Source organism: Sycon ciliatum, chromosome 13 (assembly GCF_964019385.1).
Source record: "Sycon ciliatum chromosome 13, ocSycCili1.1, whole genome shotgun sequence".
In the NCBI taxonomy this organism is placed as follows: Eukaryota; Metazoa; Porifera; class Calcarea; order Leucosolenida; family Sycettidae; genus Sycon; species Sycon ciliatum.
The window spans coordinates 3701064-3718563 of record NC_088655.1 but is presented as its reverse complement, the minus strand read 5'-3'; the positions used below and the strand labels follow the sequence as shown (position 1 = coordinate 3718563).

At 49.0% G+C, this 17500-nt stretch overlaps 2 protein-coding genes across 2 annotated transcripts in view; both read right to left on the bottom strand.

The window, feature by feature from the left end:
• Window positions 1-5244, bottom strand: part of LOC135829698 (laminin-like protein lam-2) — a 19406-nt gene extending 14162 nt beyond the window's left edge. The window contains exons 1-6 of the mRNA XM_065342089.1: window positions 3831-5244; window positions 2925-3125; window positions 2360-2542; window positions 1184-1788; window positions 718-919; window positions 300-455 (exon numbers count right to left, since the gene is read on the bottom strand). Coding sequence (XP_065198161.1) covers window positions 300-455; window positions 718-919; window positions 1184-1788; window positions 2360-2542; window positions 2925-3125; window positions 3831-4905 — 2422 coding nt within the window. The 5' untranslated portion in view covers window positions 4906-5244. The remainder of the gene's footprint in view (window positions 1-299; window positions 456-717; window positions 920-1183; window positions 1789-2359; window positions 2543-2924; window positions 3126-3830) is intronic.
• Window positions 5245-7067: 1823 nt separating this feature from the next.
• On the bottom strand, window positions 7068-17127 carry LOC135829393 (uncharacterized). The gene is made up of 7 exons (XM_065341802.1): window positions 16474-17127; window positions 13533-13608; window positions 12341-12460; window positions 11502-11645; window positions 10599-10750; window positions 8981-9139; window positions 7068-8598 (listed from the first exon to the last, which is right to left on the bottom strand). Exons 1-7 carry the CDS (start codon window positions 16485-16487, stop codon window positions 8361-8363), a joined length of 903 nt encoding a protein of 300 aa, XP_065197874.1. The 5' UTR covers window positions 16488-17127; the 3' UTR covers window positions 7068-8360.
• Between the last annotated feature and the right edge of the window lie 373 nt (window positions 17128-17500).

The following is a 17500-nucleotide window of genomic DNA, read 5'->3' as shown; positions in this document are numbered from 1 at the left end:
ATGCACGCACAGACGCACGGACGGACGGACGCACGGGCGCACGGACGGACGGACAGACAGACAGGTGTTCCTAGAAGGCTGCTAGAACAAAGGAGAAACTCCGGGGACACAGCTTTCCAATAAGTACAATTGCGACTTTCTCCAACAACTGTCGCTATGGGTGCTGCATTTGAACCTTGATCCCCTCAAAGGTGGCACTTCTGAAGATACGGAAAGGTCAGTGGGACTCTCCCGGGAAATGGGAAATCTACCATCAATTACATCTGGTAACATTGGAGTTCATTCTTAGTATTTCTTACCCTGGCAGCCGGTTGCTGAAGAACCGTTGACAAAGTACTCGCCTGCACACTCGGAACATGTACGAGTAGTGTGCGATGCCAGGCAGCTGCAGTGACCACCGATCGGATCACAGCTCGTGCTGCCTGCTACCTGGCCTGGAGCAGAGCAAGCACAGTCTGCAGGACGCGTACACACACACACACCACATACACATACACATACACATACACACGTCAAGGTACACAGTGAAACGCTCGAAGTGCTCTTCATTGTGGATTTCACATGCCCCAACCAACTATGACCTTTAGATTGTGACATGAGAAGCCTTGTGATCTGCTCGGAGATGCACTGTACATGTAATGTTTGCTACTTATTGCCTGTGCAATCATCTATTTAGTACAATACAGCAGAAATCCAGTTGTGGGCACAAACCCTTACCATTCGCCATGCCATGGAGCTCGGCCATTGCTCGCGACAGAATGCTGCGACACGTCACCGACAACTGCGATGCACTGGCGCTCAGTGCGTCACAACCACTGCTTCCACAGCCCGCCCCGGTGAACTCGGCGAGAGCACCGGATGTGCTGAACTGCGGCAGCTGGGTGACTTCGGGCACTAACACGATTGAGTCAATCAGCACCTGAGTGGAAATAGGAACAGAAATGAACATACGGATGTAGGAATGGAGCGCATGCTATGGCGTTCCAACACACAGATTAATTTATAGAAGAAAGTGTCGTGCAATGTTATCGCATGAGCTGATTGTTTAGTAACTGGTGGTGTTAGTGGACATTATAGTGTAACTTGTAGTTCCTTGGTCCTTTTTTCTTCTATAGACGCAGAATTCATTAGATAATAATCAAAGAGATGGCTAGCTTAACATTTCCACCAGCAACTTCCTTACCTCCACGTTGGAGCTGACAATGAACTCATATGAGACTTGCTCCGTGAACTGCACAGTTGTTAGGCGCACGACAGCTCCAGTCGGACTAGCAACGGCAGAGTAGGAGTCATCGGCGCCTCCACCCACGACACGCACAGTTACACTTACCGCACTACTCGTGTTGTAGCGCACGTACAGGCAGTACGACAGAGTCATCGGTACTTGCAGGGGACCGCGCCGCACACTGCCGGGTGACGCCGCCAAACGATAGTACCCTACGCCATTCGAGAGGTACTCGATGGTTGCCAGACTCTCCGCCTCGAGTCGGATGTGATCGATATCGGGTACGTAGCGTCCCGGTATGACACTCTCACATCGCCGTCCCGTGAACCCAGGTCGACACAAACACTGTCCAGTCACCGCATCGCACGTGTTGTGCGTGGAGTAGCCGAGAACGCAGGCGCACGGTTCGCAGCCCGCGGTGTTTCCGCTGGTCAGGTTGAAGAAGCCGTCCTTGCATGTGTTGCAACGCAGACCCTCGGTGTTGTCCTTGCAGCCGCACTGACCCGTCACGTTATGGCATGTCGTGTCGCCGTTCACAGTACCGCTGATCAAGCACTGGCAATCTATACATGCACACACACACACACACACACACACACGCGCGCGCGCACACATACACATTATATATAATATATATTGAAGAAGGTAGGCACAATGATGATCCTGACCCGTACCCATACAAATCACCAACGCTACGAATCATCCATCCGAGTAGGAGCAAGGGTGATCCGCAATCGTACACAAATCTACCACCCAAGTTACGAATGATCCACCCTCAATAGAAGCAAGGTAGCACCAAGGCAGTAAACACATTAGCTGGTCTAGCCACTGGGACATCTTCATGTACATCAACACTAAATCGATACCTTGTCATTAGGCAAGTTCGCCTGTTTGCTCATTGACTCCAGGGACGTCGGAAGGCATTTTAGGATGAGCCTACTGAAGTATAATTTACTCCCGGTGTCGGGGTGGCTCCTCAGAAAAATTTCCAAATTTAGAGGACACATCAGCGCATTTGATCAATTCACAGGGAGATTGGTATGGTCAATACCGTAGTGACCGTATCGTGCCTGACTGGACTCTAAAAGAGACAGACCAATCAACCAATGCAGCTGTTATGATGGATCGGCTTACCTGTGCATCCAGTATCGACATTGCTGTCGTACGCGTAGGCGTTGGGTTTGCACTGATGACACTGCATACCGCTGGTCAGACTCCGACACAAGCACAGGCCGTTCAGACCGGGAACGGGACTACGCCAATTCTTCAAGCAACGTGTCTGGTTGCTGATGGTACCACGGATATCACAGTTACAAGCTATATAAACATACCGGGGAACGAACAAATACCAGGGAGTGAGTAAAGGAGAGAAAGAAGGAAGGACGGAAGAGCCAGACGGGAGAGAGAGGGAGGGAGAGAGAGAGAGAGAGAGAGAGAGTCTGTGTGTGTGTGCGCGCGCGTGTGTGCGTGTGTGTGCGTGTGTGTGTGTGTGTGTGCGTGTGTACAGGTGAATGAGTGAGTGAGCGAGCTTCAGAGAGTGACTCTGTGTGTATGGTTTGAGTAAGTGAGTGAGTAAGTGAGTGTGTGAGTGTGTGAGAGTGAGACCGAGGGTGGTATGAAACACCAAACTATCCCAACACACGGCACAATGATGTTCAGCCTGATTCTCCAAGGCTGTATGAAAGACCATAGCACTTACGAAGGCACCAAGCGGAGTTGTTTGCGTAGAGATTGTCATCGGGATAATGGCCGTCAACACACTCCTCACAGTGAGGCCCCATGGTGTTGTGGAGGCAGTTCATACAATGGCCGCCTGATGGGCCGCTGATGCTTGCCAGAGAGTCCTCGAACAGAGTTTGATTGAACACGCACTGTCCGCTGTGCTGATTGCAATTGCACTCTGCAAACAAGAACATCCCAGTATTCAAACGAGCAGGTTTAGCCTAAACATACATGCACACACATAATAGCGAGAGTTCCCAGATTGCCTAGAGTGCTCAACACCACAAGGATGGAGCATTACCACAAAGGCAGAACAGAACAGAGACAGCCGGCTAGGTCATTGTTGTAACGCTGACGGTTTCCTGCACATAGCAAAGCTAAGGAAATCCTCACACATACGTCATCACCCCCACCCCCCCCCCCCCCACCCCCCTTGGGAGGAGGAGGGGAGGGGGTAAGTTTCATACACCATCAAATGTTCATTGATCATTAGAGAGGTGGCGCACAATGGAAATCCGTAAGATTTCGGCCGTCCGGGTTCGAGTAACGAAAGTTGCTGCGAAGATTAGTCCAAACGCGACCGAAACAGACTAGGATTAGGAACAAGTTCACACGTTGTGCGCAACCTCACGGTTTACGAATATTCGTTAGCTTTTTTTATCGTTACGGAGCCACAAATTTTGTTGTGGGCAACATCTCTATTGATAAAAATCGTGTCTTCTACCGTACATCTACCAGAACAAACAAAAACGCCTCGAAACTCGAGTTGGACCCTCTAACCGTACATGGTACTATTGTAGCATATTCACAGAGTCCACATTGACAAAACCCTCTCCTTGCACGCCAACCACGTCCGATATGCACGATTCGCTATCAAGCTCACCTTTGCACTCGAAAGGATTGCTATCCGTTGCTGGCATCCACGGCAAATCCACGAAGAAGTCCTGGCAAGTCATGCAATCGCTGCCCGTCGTTCTGTGCTCGCAAACACAGTTTCCGGTCAATGTGCTCGCTCCACCGTGTCCAAAACACTGCAGCTGCGAATAGATGGCGGCGTTGGACACACGATAGTAGTTGAACAAGTCCAGGCTCCGTCCGCTACTGCTGATCTCCGCCGCCGTTGGCCTGCTCACGTCGTCCAAGACGATTCGAACAGCGTTCGCACTCGTGAACCGCCTGTAATCTTCGTTCGTTTGGATGAGATGGTCGTGTGTATCTTGCTGCCCGACAACGCGTCCAGTCGATGACTGAAAGGTCAGAACGGTCTGGCTCGGGTCCAGCGGTTCACAGCGAGGTGTTCCCGGAGCACTGGAAACGTCCGCGTTGGGCATGATACCGTACGTGCTCATGCAATCCACGGCGAAGTAGGCTATCGCAGTCCACGTGCTGCCGCCGTCGATACTTTTCTCCATGAAAACACTTCGTGGTGGCTTGTCGAAGGACATGAGGAGGGAATGAACCAGATGCATGTTTGTGTAGCCAGAGAATGAGAGAATGACATTGGAGGATGTAGACGGCAGTAGAGCTGATTGCCAAAACGTGGGCACGCTGATGGCAGAGAGGTCAGTGAGAAAACCGACGGCGAACTGTGAGCTGCAATTCTGGCACATCACTACTCCGCTGTTTAGTTCGCAGAAGACCTCGCTCGGTGCACAAGAGCTGTTCGTAGACCATTCTTCGGCATTGATCAACGGACGAGCCGCCTCAGCAGGAATGCAGCGACTAGGCGAGCCATCGGAATTATAACACATCTGATCAGCGGCTTGGGAATCAACGCCACTTGCAAATAAATAAACGACAAGAACTACGGATAATACGAATACGGAACTGAACGCACCGGTGCCCCTCGCTCGTCCGGGACGAACTGTTTTTCTCCGCCCAATGCGCGGGTCGAACGCAAGAGCATGTTCTCGATGGCACTCGCCACAGACGCTCCCTCTGATGTCTGCCATTGTCATCGGCTCCAAGGAAATTCTACCTTAGCAGTGTAATCCTAATCCTGCCCCGCCTTTCGGCAAGAGGGCTTATTTGCGTCCACTACTACTAACGTGACCGCTAGACAAGGCCGTGTTGCCCCAAGAGACGTTCAGGACACAAACGATCGAGGTGAATTAAGGTTGATTGTTTCAGAATTCTAACATCTTCAGAGCTAACTCGACTGCATTGAGAGTATTACTCGCTGTTCAGCTGGACAATTCCTCATCACTTCATCAGATATTCCTTGTTCAAAAACCACCATGCCTGGCTGAAGCTTGAATTCGTCCGTTGCGTGCGTCCAGTTGCAGTACTGTAGACTTTCGAGTAGAGCCTGCCTACACTACAGTGGAGGTGAGGATTCTACAGGCACGTGCCAGGACTGCCAGAACTGTTCGCTAGGGCTGAAGCAGTGGCAGACTGGGCAAGAAACTCTGACAGATGGAATGCAACTGGCAAAAAGGCGTGAGCTAAAACGTAACACAGCTCAATCAAGCAGCAGACATGAATATCAGGGACTCACACGGGCGCGCACACACACCGTGCATGTACTGTCCTTCATTATGCAGTATGTAGAAGTAAGGCGGTCAAGCATGACATGTTCATCAGAGCCTTTACAATCCATGCAGCTCAATGTCTAAGTCTGGGACATGGAGTTGTACATGTATGCCGTACTAAAGCAGGCATTCGTGGAACTAGAAGTAGAACTCCTGCCATCGCAAGCCAGAGATCACTTTCAGGCTGCAGCAGACTTGGACAGACCGCCATGACCACAATGACATGCCTGTCCATGGCAGATCACGGAGAATGATATTACTAGTACAGGATCTTAGTTCCAAATCCTCCGGATAGATGTATCTGTACGTAGTATGAGCACAAGTAGCAGCAGCAGAGCTGAACTGCAACCACAGCCATTGTAGATGTGAACAGTCTCTGCCAGGCTACAAAGGTATACTGTTAGCTGACGGGATTGACACGCATGCACATACACAAAGAGGTCATGCATCCGCATAGCAGTGCATTCAGCTAGCGTTGCGCTCCACTCCACCACTCAGCCACTATCATTGAATTTGTAATCACTACTAGTACCAGCATGGCAGTAACTGCGTGCCTGTGAAACATCATCACCTGTAGCGTCTCCGTGGCAATGATTAACTCTGTTACTGCCAGGCTATCTTGATAAGAGGTCATAATGAGGAACAAACAAAAACACAGCCTCAGTTCCGATCTCAACTCGTTTGCATGGATATGAGGCTGTACATGTACAATCATGCGGATGTGTAAACTTCTGTGGGGTACCAAAGTTCCAGGAGCTTTCTTGCTTCAATATTCCAGGATGAGCAGTCGACGGGTACTGAACCCCACACTAGACCTGCATAATACCATGCAGTACACGCATACTATGCTACCTGTCGCTCTACCAATGAAGCATATCCTTGGCACGCTAGGATTATGAGATCGATAGCACCAACACCTTGTACCATGCACATGATCCAACCCTACATAAATAATTACTCTTGAAATCACTGGGTGACCTGAGACTACCTCAAACAAAATTTGAGGATGGAGGATGTACTCAGAATAAACAATAGCCTGATAATGTCCACTTTTAAACACTCCCAAGTGATGAAGTATATCCCGTGTGATTGCTGTTCAACGGGCATGGGATATATGAGGAGACATTTTAGAACCTTTAAACATTCTCTCGCATCAGTGCGATTTGGGCTCTTTCATGTAGGTGCTCAGGTTCAATCGCATTCAGACTGAACATTACATTCACCTTCTAGATCTCCACGTCATGATCATGCATGCACCAAATCATCACATTCTATGTCACACACAGTTCTGTTTTACACACCATTGACGGTTCTAGTTTGCATGTCAGCAGGTCTCACACTATGCCGGCATTTCATATGCATGGTGTGATGTACACCTAAAACAGGTAACACCATCCACTATCAGCATCACCCACCATTCTACATGTGCATGTACATGTAGAATACACACAACAACAACATTCTGCCATGCATGTAGATTCACGCCATGCATCAATCCTATAATTATAACAGATGCACCGCTCAGCTAAGCTTCTATAATGGCGCACAACTCGTTATCACACCGCAGCATCGCACAAGATTCCTCCGTATTGTCATCACAATGGATCTGCATCACACCGTGCTTATGTACATGAAGTTCTCAGTACACTGCCCCTAGTACATCACACAACGGGGGTTGAACCCCCTAAACTCGTACATTATTGACCCAGGATGGGTTGCCTGGTGAGCTATACCACCCAACACTGACAATAATTATACTATATAGATTGAGAATATGAAACTTTGAAGTTTGATGACAAGGAGGGGATATTATAAATATACTAGTACTTCAATTCGGGAAAATCTTTAGCCAAAACATCACTCATAATAATATTGAATTAAAAAATACTATAGGTGAATGATTTGTTGAATGAATGTTCCAATCAAGACCTCACGAATAACTCAAGCAAAAAATAGAAGTGACTTTCCACTTTGAGAGCCAGCTTCAAAAGTAAAACGACGTGATAATTTCTAAAATCGACATGAAAACACGAAGCACCGCGACATATCACAGATTGTCGCCACACAATTCTACTTTAATACACATGAAAATTACAAATTCCACAGCACACACTGAGGCCCTGGGCCCTCTAAAAAGTGAGGAAATGCCACAAATCTCTTCGGAAATTAAAAATAAATTAACAGACATCATTTTTCAAAATGCGCAAGGCCACTGATCTCAAACTCGACAAGTGGGGAAACAACCATCTGTCTACTTTAAAACACATCGCAAATCAAACCAAACCAAACGGCATCACAATAGGGACTGAACGCGATAAGACACAGGGACACAGAAGACAGAGAAGAAGCAGATGATAATAGTACGAGTTGTCCTAAAAAAACTAGAAGACTTGGATCAGTTGGGGAAAAAATCGCACCGATGATGCAGTGAACGGGCACATATGCCTCAGTTTCAGGTTGGTGTCTCGTACAGTGGTGTTAGAAAGACCACAACAAGACCGACACACACGCAGGTGACTGCACGTACTGCCAGTACTGTACTGATTGGCGTGCTGACGCGCATAACCATGACCCACTCGATCTGCGGACATATCGCGGACAGGTAGCGGACAATACCCTATTCGAGAAGTGCGCGTTTGCTGCGTAACTGCGTTCGAGACCTACCACTGCAAACTGTTACTGCTACACTGCAAGCAATACGCATGGCACCCACTGGCACTGGCCATAGTAACTGTTATAGCGGAGAACACTGTCCAAAGCAAGAGTTGTACTAGTCTTCAACTCTAGTGGCATATAGTCATTACAGCTCTGCACAGTAATGCTGGGTTGGTTGCTATAGTAACCATGTGCCACACGTTCGTGCCTGTGCACTCCCACGGTTGCTATAGTAACCCTGTGCCCCACTTCCGCGCCTGCGAGCTCCTGGTTCCACTGCTGCCGACCTGGCCGGCGTTGAGCAGCGGACACCTGCACAGGACCGGCAGGAAGTCGTAGCACAGCGTTATGGACTTGGGACGGATGCGCGACCCACCCTCGTAGCCGCAGTCCTCCAGCGTCAGTGCCTCGTCCAGCGGTTCGCTGTCGTCCCAGTCTTTGTCACGGTCTTCCGGCGAGATATACCTGGAGTGCGGAAAGGGAACATCAGCAGCAGCATACAAATGAGAAAGAGTGGCAGCAGACGAAGAAGCAGAAACCGAAAACAGCGGCAGAAGATGAAGGAGCAGGAGATGAAGGATCAGAAGCGCCAAGTCCCTAAAGGCGCTCTTTACTCGCTTAATTCCAAGTCTTTTGTGGAGCGTTCGTTCCCCTCAACCTCCCCCCCCCCCCTCTCACTCGCGTCCCTCCCCCCCCCCTTATATAAATTATGCCGGGAAACGTCATTAAAATTCAGGGAGAGAGAGACAGAGACACAGAAAGAGAGAGAGAGAGAGAAAGAGAGACTGTACTCAGAGTACGTGTGGTATCATACGATCACTGTCATCACTGTCAACACAATACATACCTGTATATGGATAAGGAAGACGTGGTGCCACCGTGCTCTTCGTGGACGCGCCGAGCCAGTGCGTATATGGTTGTGGACGAGCAGGCACTCAGCACTAGATGACACGGATGATCGGGTCGCTCGCGAAACTCCATCAACTTCAAGTTCACGTGTAAATAACTGCAGGGAGAATCAAATACAGCATGGTGAAAAATAATATCTTATTCTCTAAAAGAATGAACTCAGATGGAGAGCCAAGGATTATTTATAAAAAGAATATAGGACCAAGCTGATTGTTTAGTAACTGGTGGTGTTAGGGGACATTACATTGTAACTTGTAGTTCCTTGGTCCTTTATATTTCTTATTCTCTACAGGTTGATTTTTAGTACACATATGCATACCACCAAATGTGGAAATGTTTTCGGCATTTCACACTAGACTGTTGTTGTCGACCTGCAAGGCACGCGGGAGTCCATTGCGGGACAAAACAAGGACTGATTTACTTTACAACAAGCATGCGCATTATAATACAGGCGAGAGACAAAGACATTTCGGAGAGAGACAATGCTGCGACAATCACTATACACTACATACAGAAGTCAGCAATGATATGATTCTGCCATTGCTGACTTTCATGGACTGTCATTCACAGAACAACATGGGCAAGCAAGGCTTGATAATCGCTACTCTGAGCTTCATGCTTAAGCGGAATTCAAAGAAGCTTTTTTTCGATGCGATGGGCGACGCAATCTGCGACAGAGGCGTGCAATGCGAACTCGCGAAATACCATTCACAGAAGAAGTCAGAGATGCGACGACGCCTTGGTGATTTGGCGCGAAGTTCAATGCAGGTGGGTACGTCACCATGGTATTCGTGTGGTTTGGTACAACTTGTACACATTTACAGGCAAATCTTGAACCTTTGTGCGACTTTGATGCAGAAAAGGTCAAAATCGTACGCCACATCGCATCGCAAAAGTTGAGACAAGCTCAACTTTTGCGATGGCCCATTTGCATACTGGCCAATCCTCCCGGTTTTCCCGGGAATATCCCGGGAAATCAACACTACTCACGGGGTCCCAGGGATTTCCAGCAAACTCCCGGAAAAGTCACAGTTTTGTCTGATACAGGATTTTCCTGAAAACTCCATGGATTCGCCCGAATGTCCCGGTGTTTGCAAAAATATGTACGGTGCCATTCGCACTTCGACCTGTGCACGACACTTTCAAGACCTGACCAGCCTAGGCTGCAAGATCTGCACTGACAAAGTGACAGGCGGATGCCGACTTATCGAACTGCACTGCAGGGTCGAACTGTGCTGTACGCAGATCTGCAGAGTCGAACGTTTTTTGCGGGAAAAGCTCTTTTTCACTTGTTTTTTGCGCCATCAAGGGATTTTGAAAGAAATCCAGGGATTCTGCATGTCTTGTCAAGGGATGGAGGTTTTGGTGGTTGGTCACTATGCTTTTGCGGCAGTTGCGTGGGCTGGGAGATGGCTACGATTTGGGGATTTCCCGGTTTCGCGGCCGTCGAATCGCAAAAAAATGCTTCTGTGAATCCCGCTTTGCGCAATCACCAGGCAACATGAGGATGCTACTGCTATTGGACTGTTATTCAAATAGTGCAATATAGAACATACCGTGGATGGCTGGGTGTGTATGGATTCCACAGGCCCAGACCACAGTGAGGACACAGCTGCATGGGATCGCGCAGTAGAGTCAACGGTGGCAGGCCGTCACCCTTGGCGGCCGTCGGCTTCGGGTGACGATAGCGAATTCCATTCTTGAACTCCTGCAGGCGTAGATGATACCACAGACCAAGCAAAAAAAACCAGACAAGCGGATGAAGAATATTATTAGAAAGAAATTTGAAGCAAGTATACATTTTGCCAATGCCATATTCATGCATGTACGGACGCAGCAGAAACACGCAGCAGGATTACCCCGAACAGAAGAAAAAGTCTCTCAGGAATATCAACCACTCACGTTTTATCATTTTGTGCAAATCCCCCCACCTCCATTTACGTTACTTTCCCATTGGCTATTGCGACAGTGGTGTGTGCTCTACGATAGAGACTTCTCACACAGAGTGTCGATTGCATACCTGTTAGCCATGCAACAAGCTACACCTTAAACAACTACAGTGGTGCTCACGGAAATCCGAGCCAATGTGCAAAAGTGGCGCCCCTGGCCCATGCCCGATGACATGACTGTACGTGTGCATGTGTACGTCCAGTCGCATCTGTACCACTTCCAGAGCGTCAAGGGCGGTGGAAGTTGAGGTCATCAAGTATGCACTGTGGGTCGGATGTCACCAAGCACAACTTTAAAAGAGTGTTAGCCCAGAACCCTTTGTGATCCTGAAACGCTCGCGATTTTCGCGATGGGTGTGAAATCGCGAAAATAAGTGGGCACAAAACGCGAAACTGTAGACTCCAATCGCAAACGTTTGCAGGCACAAAATGGCCTGTCATCGCAATTCGCGAACTAAAATGGGGGCAAACAATTCCGGCATACAGTAACAGTAGAACACAGTTCCTTACATCAAAGTCCAGGTCTCCGCTCCCGTCGATATCGATCAGTTTGATGACCGCCTCCACCTCCGCTTCCGTAAACGGTGCTTTCAGTCGTGTCATGCCTTTACGGAACTCATCATGCGATAGTACTCCATCGCCGTTCTCATCAAACTGCAGAATACGGAAAAATTCACATTTTTACACACGCGAGCACACCCGCAAACATACACCCGCAAGCACACCCGCAAGCACACCCGCAAACATACACTCACACACACAAACTCGCTCAGACACAGACACAGGCACAGACATAGGCAAAGAGACAGACACACACACACACACACACACACACATCACACACACACACACACACACACACACACACACAAACACACACACACACACACACACGCGCGCATGCATACTGATTGACCTTGACACTGCTACCCACCAAAAAGAGCTCAAACTCTGAACAGCTAGGAAAACCTTGTTGGGTCTCATCAGCGAAGCTCAGAATGACCAATTGGAGTCGCAGCGCATTCAGAATAAAATAAGAGTATATCCTCCCATGTTTTTTGTTTTTTTCTATTATTCACAAACCCAAATCGTAAAATAAATAATTATGTGGACAAAAACAAACAGCTACTGAATGTGGGGGAGCGAAGTCAGACTAAATTATGTGTCTGGCCTTGGATACCTTGCTGCGGTCTGACATGTTTGAATCATGGTTTCCTCACGACGTCAAAAACAGAGAATTTACACATGGCGAATCTTCAGCTGCTAAAACACAAACATACATGCTCGCACACATGCCCCCCGCGCACACACAACTACCACCACACATAAGCACAATAGACTAAACCTACCGATCGGAAGAGATCCAGTGCACGACTGGTGTTCTTGAATATCCACTCATTGGCCTTCTTCAAGAATTCTTGCTGCAGCCTCTGTCCTTCTAGCGTTCCATCACCGATTTCAGCAGTTACCTGTAAGAATGTCAGCAATATGACAAGACACCTTGTCAACACGTCTACATAGTCGAGGGGACGGTTTCAAATAGGAAATAGGTTGCAAACCAGAATGGACTCAATATTCACTTTCTCTCTTGGTATTGTGATTAGAAAACATATGTCACAGTGAGACTAACGTTACGATGTGTTTTACTCCGAGCCAAAATGTCATGGCTCTGCGATGACCAGAAGCACCATACCAAGCAGGTGAGTTTTTGACGTGTTGCTTCGCACTGCGACTTGAGTTTAACGTCTTTTGAAAAATCAACTTCTTGTCGCAGGTAAACAGCAGCTCACCTCTCGCCAATAAAGCACCTTATACCAATCAAAACTGATGGAAGCACACACAAGGCTTATTGTTACTCTGTACTGGCCATCGTGGAGCGATAGCAATTACCTAATTTCAGAAATCAGAGTGAATTTGACGTGCACTCTAAAACCTTTCCGGTTCGGAGCCACCTCTGATTTGAAGCGAAAAATTGAGCAAATTGAAGGCAATGGGCCAACACAAAGGAGTGGCCCAGTTCGATCGACTCTGGCCTCAGAGCAAACTTCAAAATGCCAGTTTCCTTCCACAAACATATTTTGAGTGCATAATTCACGCTGATGATTGGTTTGGGTCTATACAACATTGGCTGTCAAACTGTTCCGGTACCGAACCGTCTCCTCTACATGGGGTGTGTGTGTGTGGGGGGGGGGGGGGGTACTGAGTTAAAAAGTCCTGGTCACTCAGATCGCAAAGAACTATGGGGCAAAGTACCAGCTTCCAAACTCAAGTGCAAATCGATTCCTCGCGTGAGGCGTTAATAAAAGGAACGGGATACTCATGAGTAGTCTGTTTGACTATGCTGTGCACAAACACTATGGTTCAGTGAGGATGCACGGTTCAACTTCACGTGCATGAAGGCAGAAGAACAAGGACAATCAAGGCTTGTTCGCCGCTACTTCAAGTTTCACCGGAGGATGTACCCAGTGTGCTGACAGTGCTCAACACCGCGGAGGCAGAGCGTAATTATGAAGCAGTAGGCATACCCCAAACATAGCAAACCTTAGTGGCCGAGGATTTCTTGGCGAACGCTTTGCGGGTCCCCTTGGCACTGCCGCTCTTCTTGCCTGCAGACTTCCTGCACATACCGAACACACAGTCACAGTCAGTCACAGTGAGATGTGTGAACGGTGCTTGACCCATTGGAATTTCGGAGAGATTGACTGGTTCCGTTCGCAAACCAGCATTTTCCAGACAATCAAGTCTCATGTAAAACCTGGCTCACATTCGACGGGGCACGAGATAACAAGACGTAGGAGCCCGTCGGGAAAAATATGTGTTCGTCTGACACACTCTTGGAAAATCCCGAAATACAACAAATGATTTAAAATCATAGCTTGCTATGATTCAACTCCGTCATGTGAGCCAGTCAGTGAGTTATCATGGGAAGCATTATGTACAGAAAGCTGAAAAGCAGCAGTTTTGCATCGGTGCACAAAGCTGTCGCCTGTTCATACTCGAAATCCAGCCGCTTTGTACGCTTGCGTCCCCACACACGGTATGAGAACGTGACCTGATCAGGGTTCTAGCCAGGGGGGGGGAGGGGGGCAGCACCTCTACCCCCTCCCCCCCCCCCCGGGCAGCACCCCTACCCCCCCCCCCTCCTCCCCCCCGGGCAGCACCCCCCCCCCCCAGGCTAGAAATCTACTCATAGAGCGCAACACCCTACTCATTTTTCGATTTTCGTGTTTTTTTCAGTTAACACAACGAAAAGCGGCCACAAACCAATCGCCCTGGGTGCTCGCCTGTATGTTGCATTTTGTGTGACAAGGCAATGGTAAAAAGATAAAGCAAAGTAAGGCGGATTCATGGCCGCATCACCTGAAGTACACAACAATACAAGCTTGCCCAAATCTGTCCAGTCTTCAAGAAAGGTGATAAAAACGCTCCCACAAACTATAGACCAATCTCCCTTCTTCCCATCGTTTCCAAAGTCCTAGAAAGAATCGTCTACGACCAGTTCCGGCAGTTCATGGTCTCTGCAGGTGATGTTATACCTGACGAACAGTTCGCCTATCGCTCCTGTCATTCATGCGGTGACGCACTGGCGCTATGCATTGACAGTTGGCAGCGGTCCCTGGACTCTGGCAACGTGGCTGCTGTAGCATTCCTCGACCTCAGCAACGCCTTTGACTGTGTCCTGCATGGCGAGCTCCTTCTGGAGCTGCAGCGCTGTGGAGTAGGAGGCACTGTTCTACAATGGTTCTCCAGCTATCTGTCCAGCCGACCACAGCAAGTGAAATGCCTCCGTCAACCACCTGGAACCCCGTACACGGCCAATCGCGGTGTCCCTCAGGGCTCTGTCCTGGGACCGGCACTGTTCACGGTGTACACCAGGCGCCTACCAGCCTGCCTACAGTCATCCCTCTGCCTCCTGTATGCAGATGACACCAACATCTACGCTGCCGACCCGTCCCCTTCCACTGCCACACAGACCTTGGAACATGATCTGACCCGTGTGAGCAGCTTTCTGGAGGCCCATGGACTACAGCTGAACCCATCCAAGACGCAATTCCTGCTGCTACGGAAACCCAATGTACATGCAGACTGTGCCCTACAGTTTTGCAACAGCCGTATACAGCAATCGCAGCAAGCCAAGTACCTGGGCATCATCATAGATGAGCATCTGTCGTTTCAACAGCAAGTAAGTAACATTAGAAGTAAAGTTAATGCCAAGGTCAATGCATTTCGCCGTTGTCGCCACCTTCTCAGTGCTAGAGCCAAGCGAACTTTCTATCTTGCATTTGTCCAATCTACCCTGGAGTACGCGAGCAATGCGTACGTGCACTGCCTGCGACAGACCACCTATAACGCTCTTATTAGCATCGCGAATCGGGCGATCCGCACTGTCTTTGGCTTCCCTCCCTCTGCCTCCATCCAACCCATCTTAGCTAGACAGCACCTAACACCGTTAAATATTCGCTATGCTGCCAACCTCTATGTGTTTCTACATAGATGCATAAATGCTCGTGCTAGTCCCCTACTTTGCCGACTTTTCACTCCTCGTGCTGTCTCATCATCCCGCACTGCTAGAATTACCCGTTCTCAGGAATTGCTCGGCCTGGTACTGCCCCATGCCAGATTGTATTTTGGCTATCACTCTGTATCTTATCTTGGAGCTGACCGATGGAACGCCCTCCCTGCCGCGATTCGCACCATATCCCTACCTGCTGCATTTCGCTCCGCTATCTTCACGTGGCTAGGGCACCCTGTAAGAAGACCATAGGTCTGTGGGGACTGCCCTAGTAAAATATGAATAAATAATAATAATAATAATAATAAGTGTTGAGGAACAAATCAAGCAAATACATTTGCATAGGCGGGCCACCACTTCACCCATAATAATGCAGACGTCACAAGTGAGTCAGGGGAGAGCGGATAAGTCTCTCAAACAAGCGGGCGTGTAACAGCCCTATAACCCCATAACCCGCATCATAGTGAACACGGACAGAACGGGTGAAGTGTTTGTCCCCCCCCCCCCCCCACCCCACAATTTTCCTGGCTTGAACCCTGCTGATTCAATCCTTCCACTTCTTCCCCATTCGGATAGTAGTATGAGTACGTTTCCGTTCTTGGCGTTCACATTCACGCCAATTGGCGGCGTGAGTGTCCCGTCGCTCCTTACTTGCGAACCAGTTGCACCCCGTCGAATGTGAACCAGGCTATATGACAGTGCGATGGCTCTGTCAGTCCCAGTGCACTGCTGAGCACTGTTTCAGTACCTGTTGCCACCTTCTTATCAAAAAAAGCAACTCTTGAGTTTTGGTTCACAGTTGTACATAAAATGAGTCAAATTTGTGAATAAGACATGTTTCTTCATGCATGTGTGCGCTGAATATCAACAAAGCCTGGCGTACAAACTAATACTGCGTTACTGTCTAAAGTTGGGGGAACTATCCTCACTGCTAATGCATACTGTAGAACTGCTTCGTTTGCTACTTACTTTCTCGGTGGCATGGCAGTGTTGTCTCCGACACTATGACGTGCCTAACACTAGATCCTGGCCGGCCGCTGATTGCCGCCTCGAATAGGGTGCAAATATCGCTACTCTCCAGGCGTCAGAGCGAAAGGCAGGTCAACGCAGCAAACATCGCAGCTTGCTGACCATAATCCGGAGAGTGCACACGTCTGTAATGATCACTTCGAGTTGGGAGGCAGTCTTCTCCACCACTTGTACAGTACTAGCGCACAGCACCTGTATCTAGCGGCGTGGTCTGTACGTACACGCTAGGTAACGGTAACCGATCAACAAGAATACACTGCAGCCATCCAACAAAGACAGCGGTAATACACGCCTTCGCATCATGGGAACGCAATCGGACGTGAGTCTGTGAGAGCTTGAGAAGTAAATAGTTGAGATCGCCTCCCACGTCAACAATCTCAAATAATTGCCAACGCCAGTAGTCGTAGCGCCTCGCTCTCAAAGGCAGTTCAAATCAAAGACTAAACGGTGACACTTGCGCTGACATCTCTGTTGTGCTGAGCACGAGCAACTAGACATTACAGTCAAAAGAACTGACACCAGGGAGACGAGGAGAACATTCTCCCGGGTCTCCTCTGCAGAAAAAACGGTCTTTGACAGCAAGAAAGCACACAAATCCTGGATGTTGTCGATCCAACTCAGCCAGCTGCGCTGCACACATGCACCGAATCACCGAGGCTTGGAGGGGCCACGCGACATGTCGACACCGGCCACATCATGGCACATGCAGTCTAGTCTAGCCAGCGGCCGTGGCGCAGACACGAGCGTAGCATGATAACTGTTGCAATGTGTGTGGCCCGTCGATCTCCTGCCAGTGATCTACTGCTGCACAACTTGCCACAAGCCTGCAGTGCTGGCACTGCGGCGTCGAGGCTGCGAACGCATCACTGTCAAAAAAGGCATCACGGACTCGGAGACACAAACATCAAACGCTTGAAAGGGCTCGAGCTCGCTGCCTATCTACCTTGATGTCCTCTTTCCCAGCTCA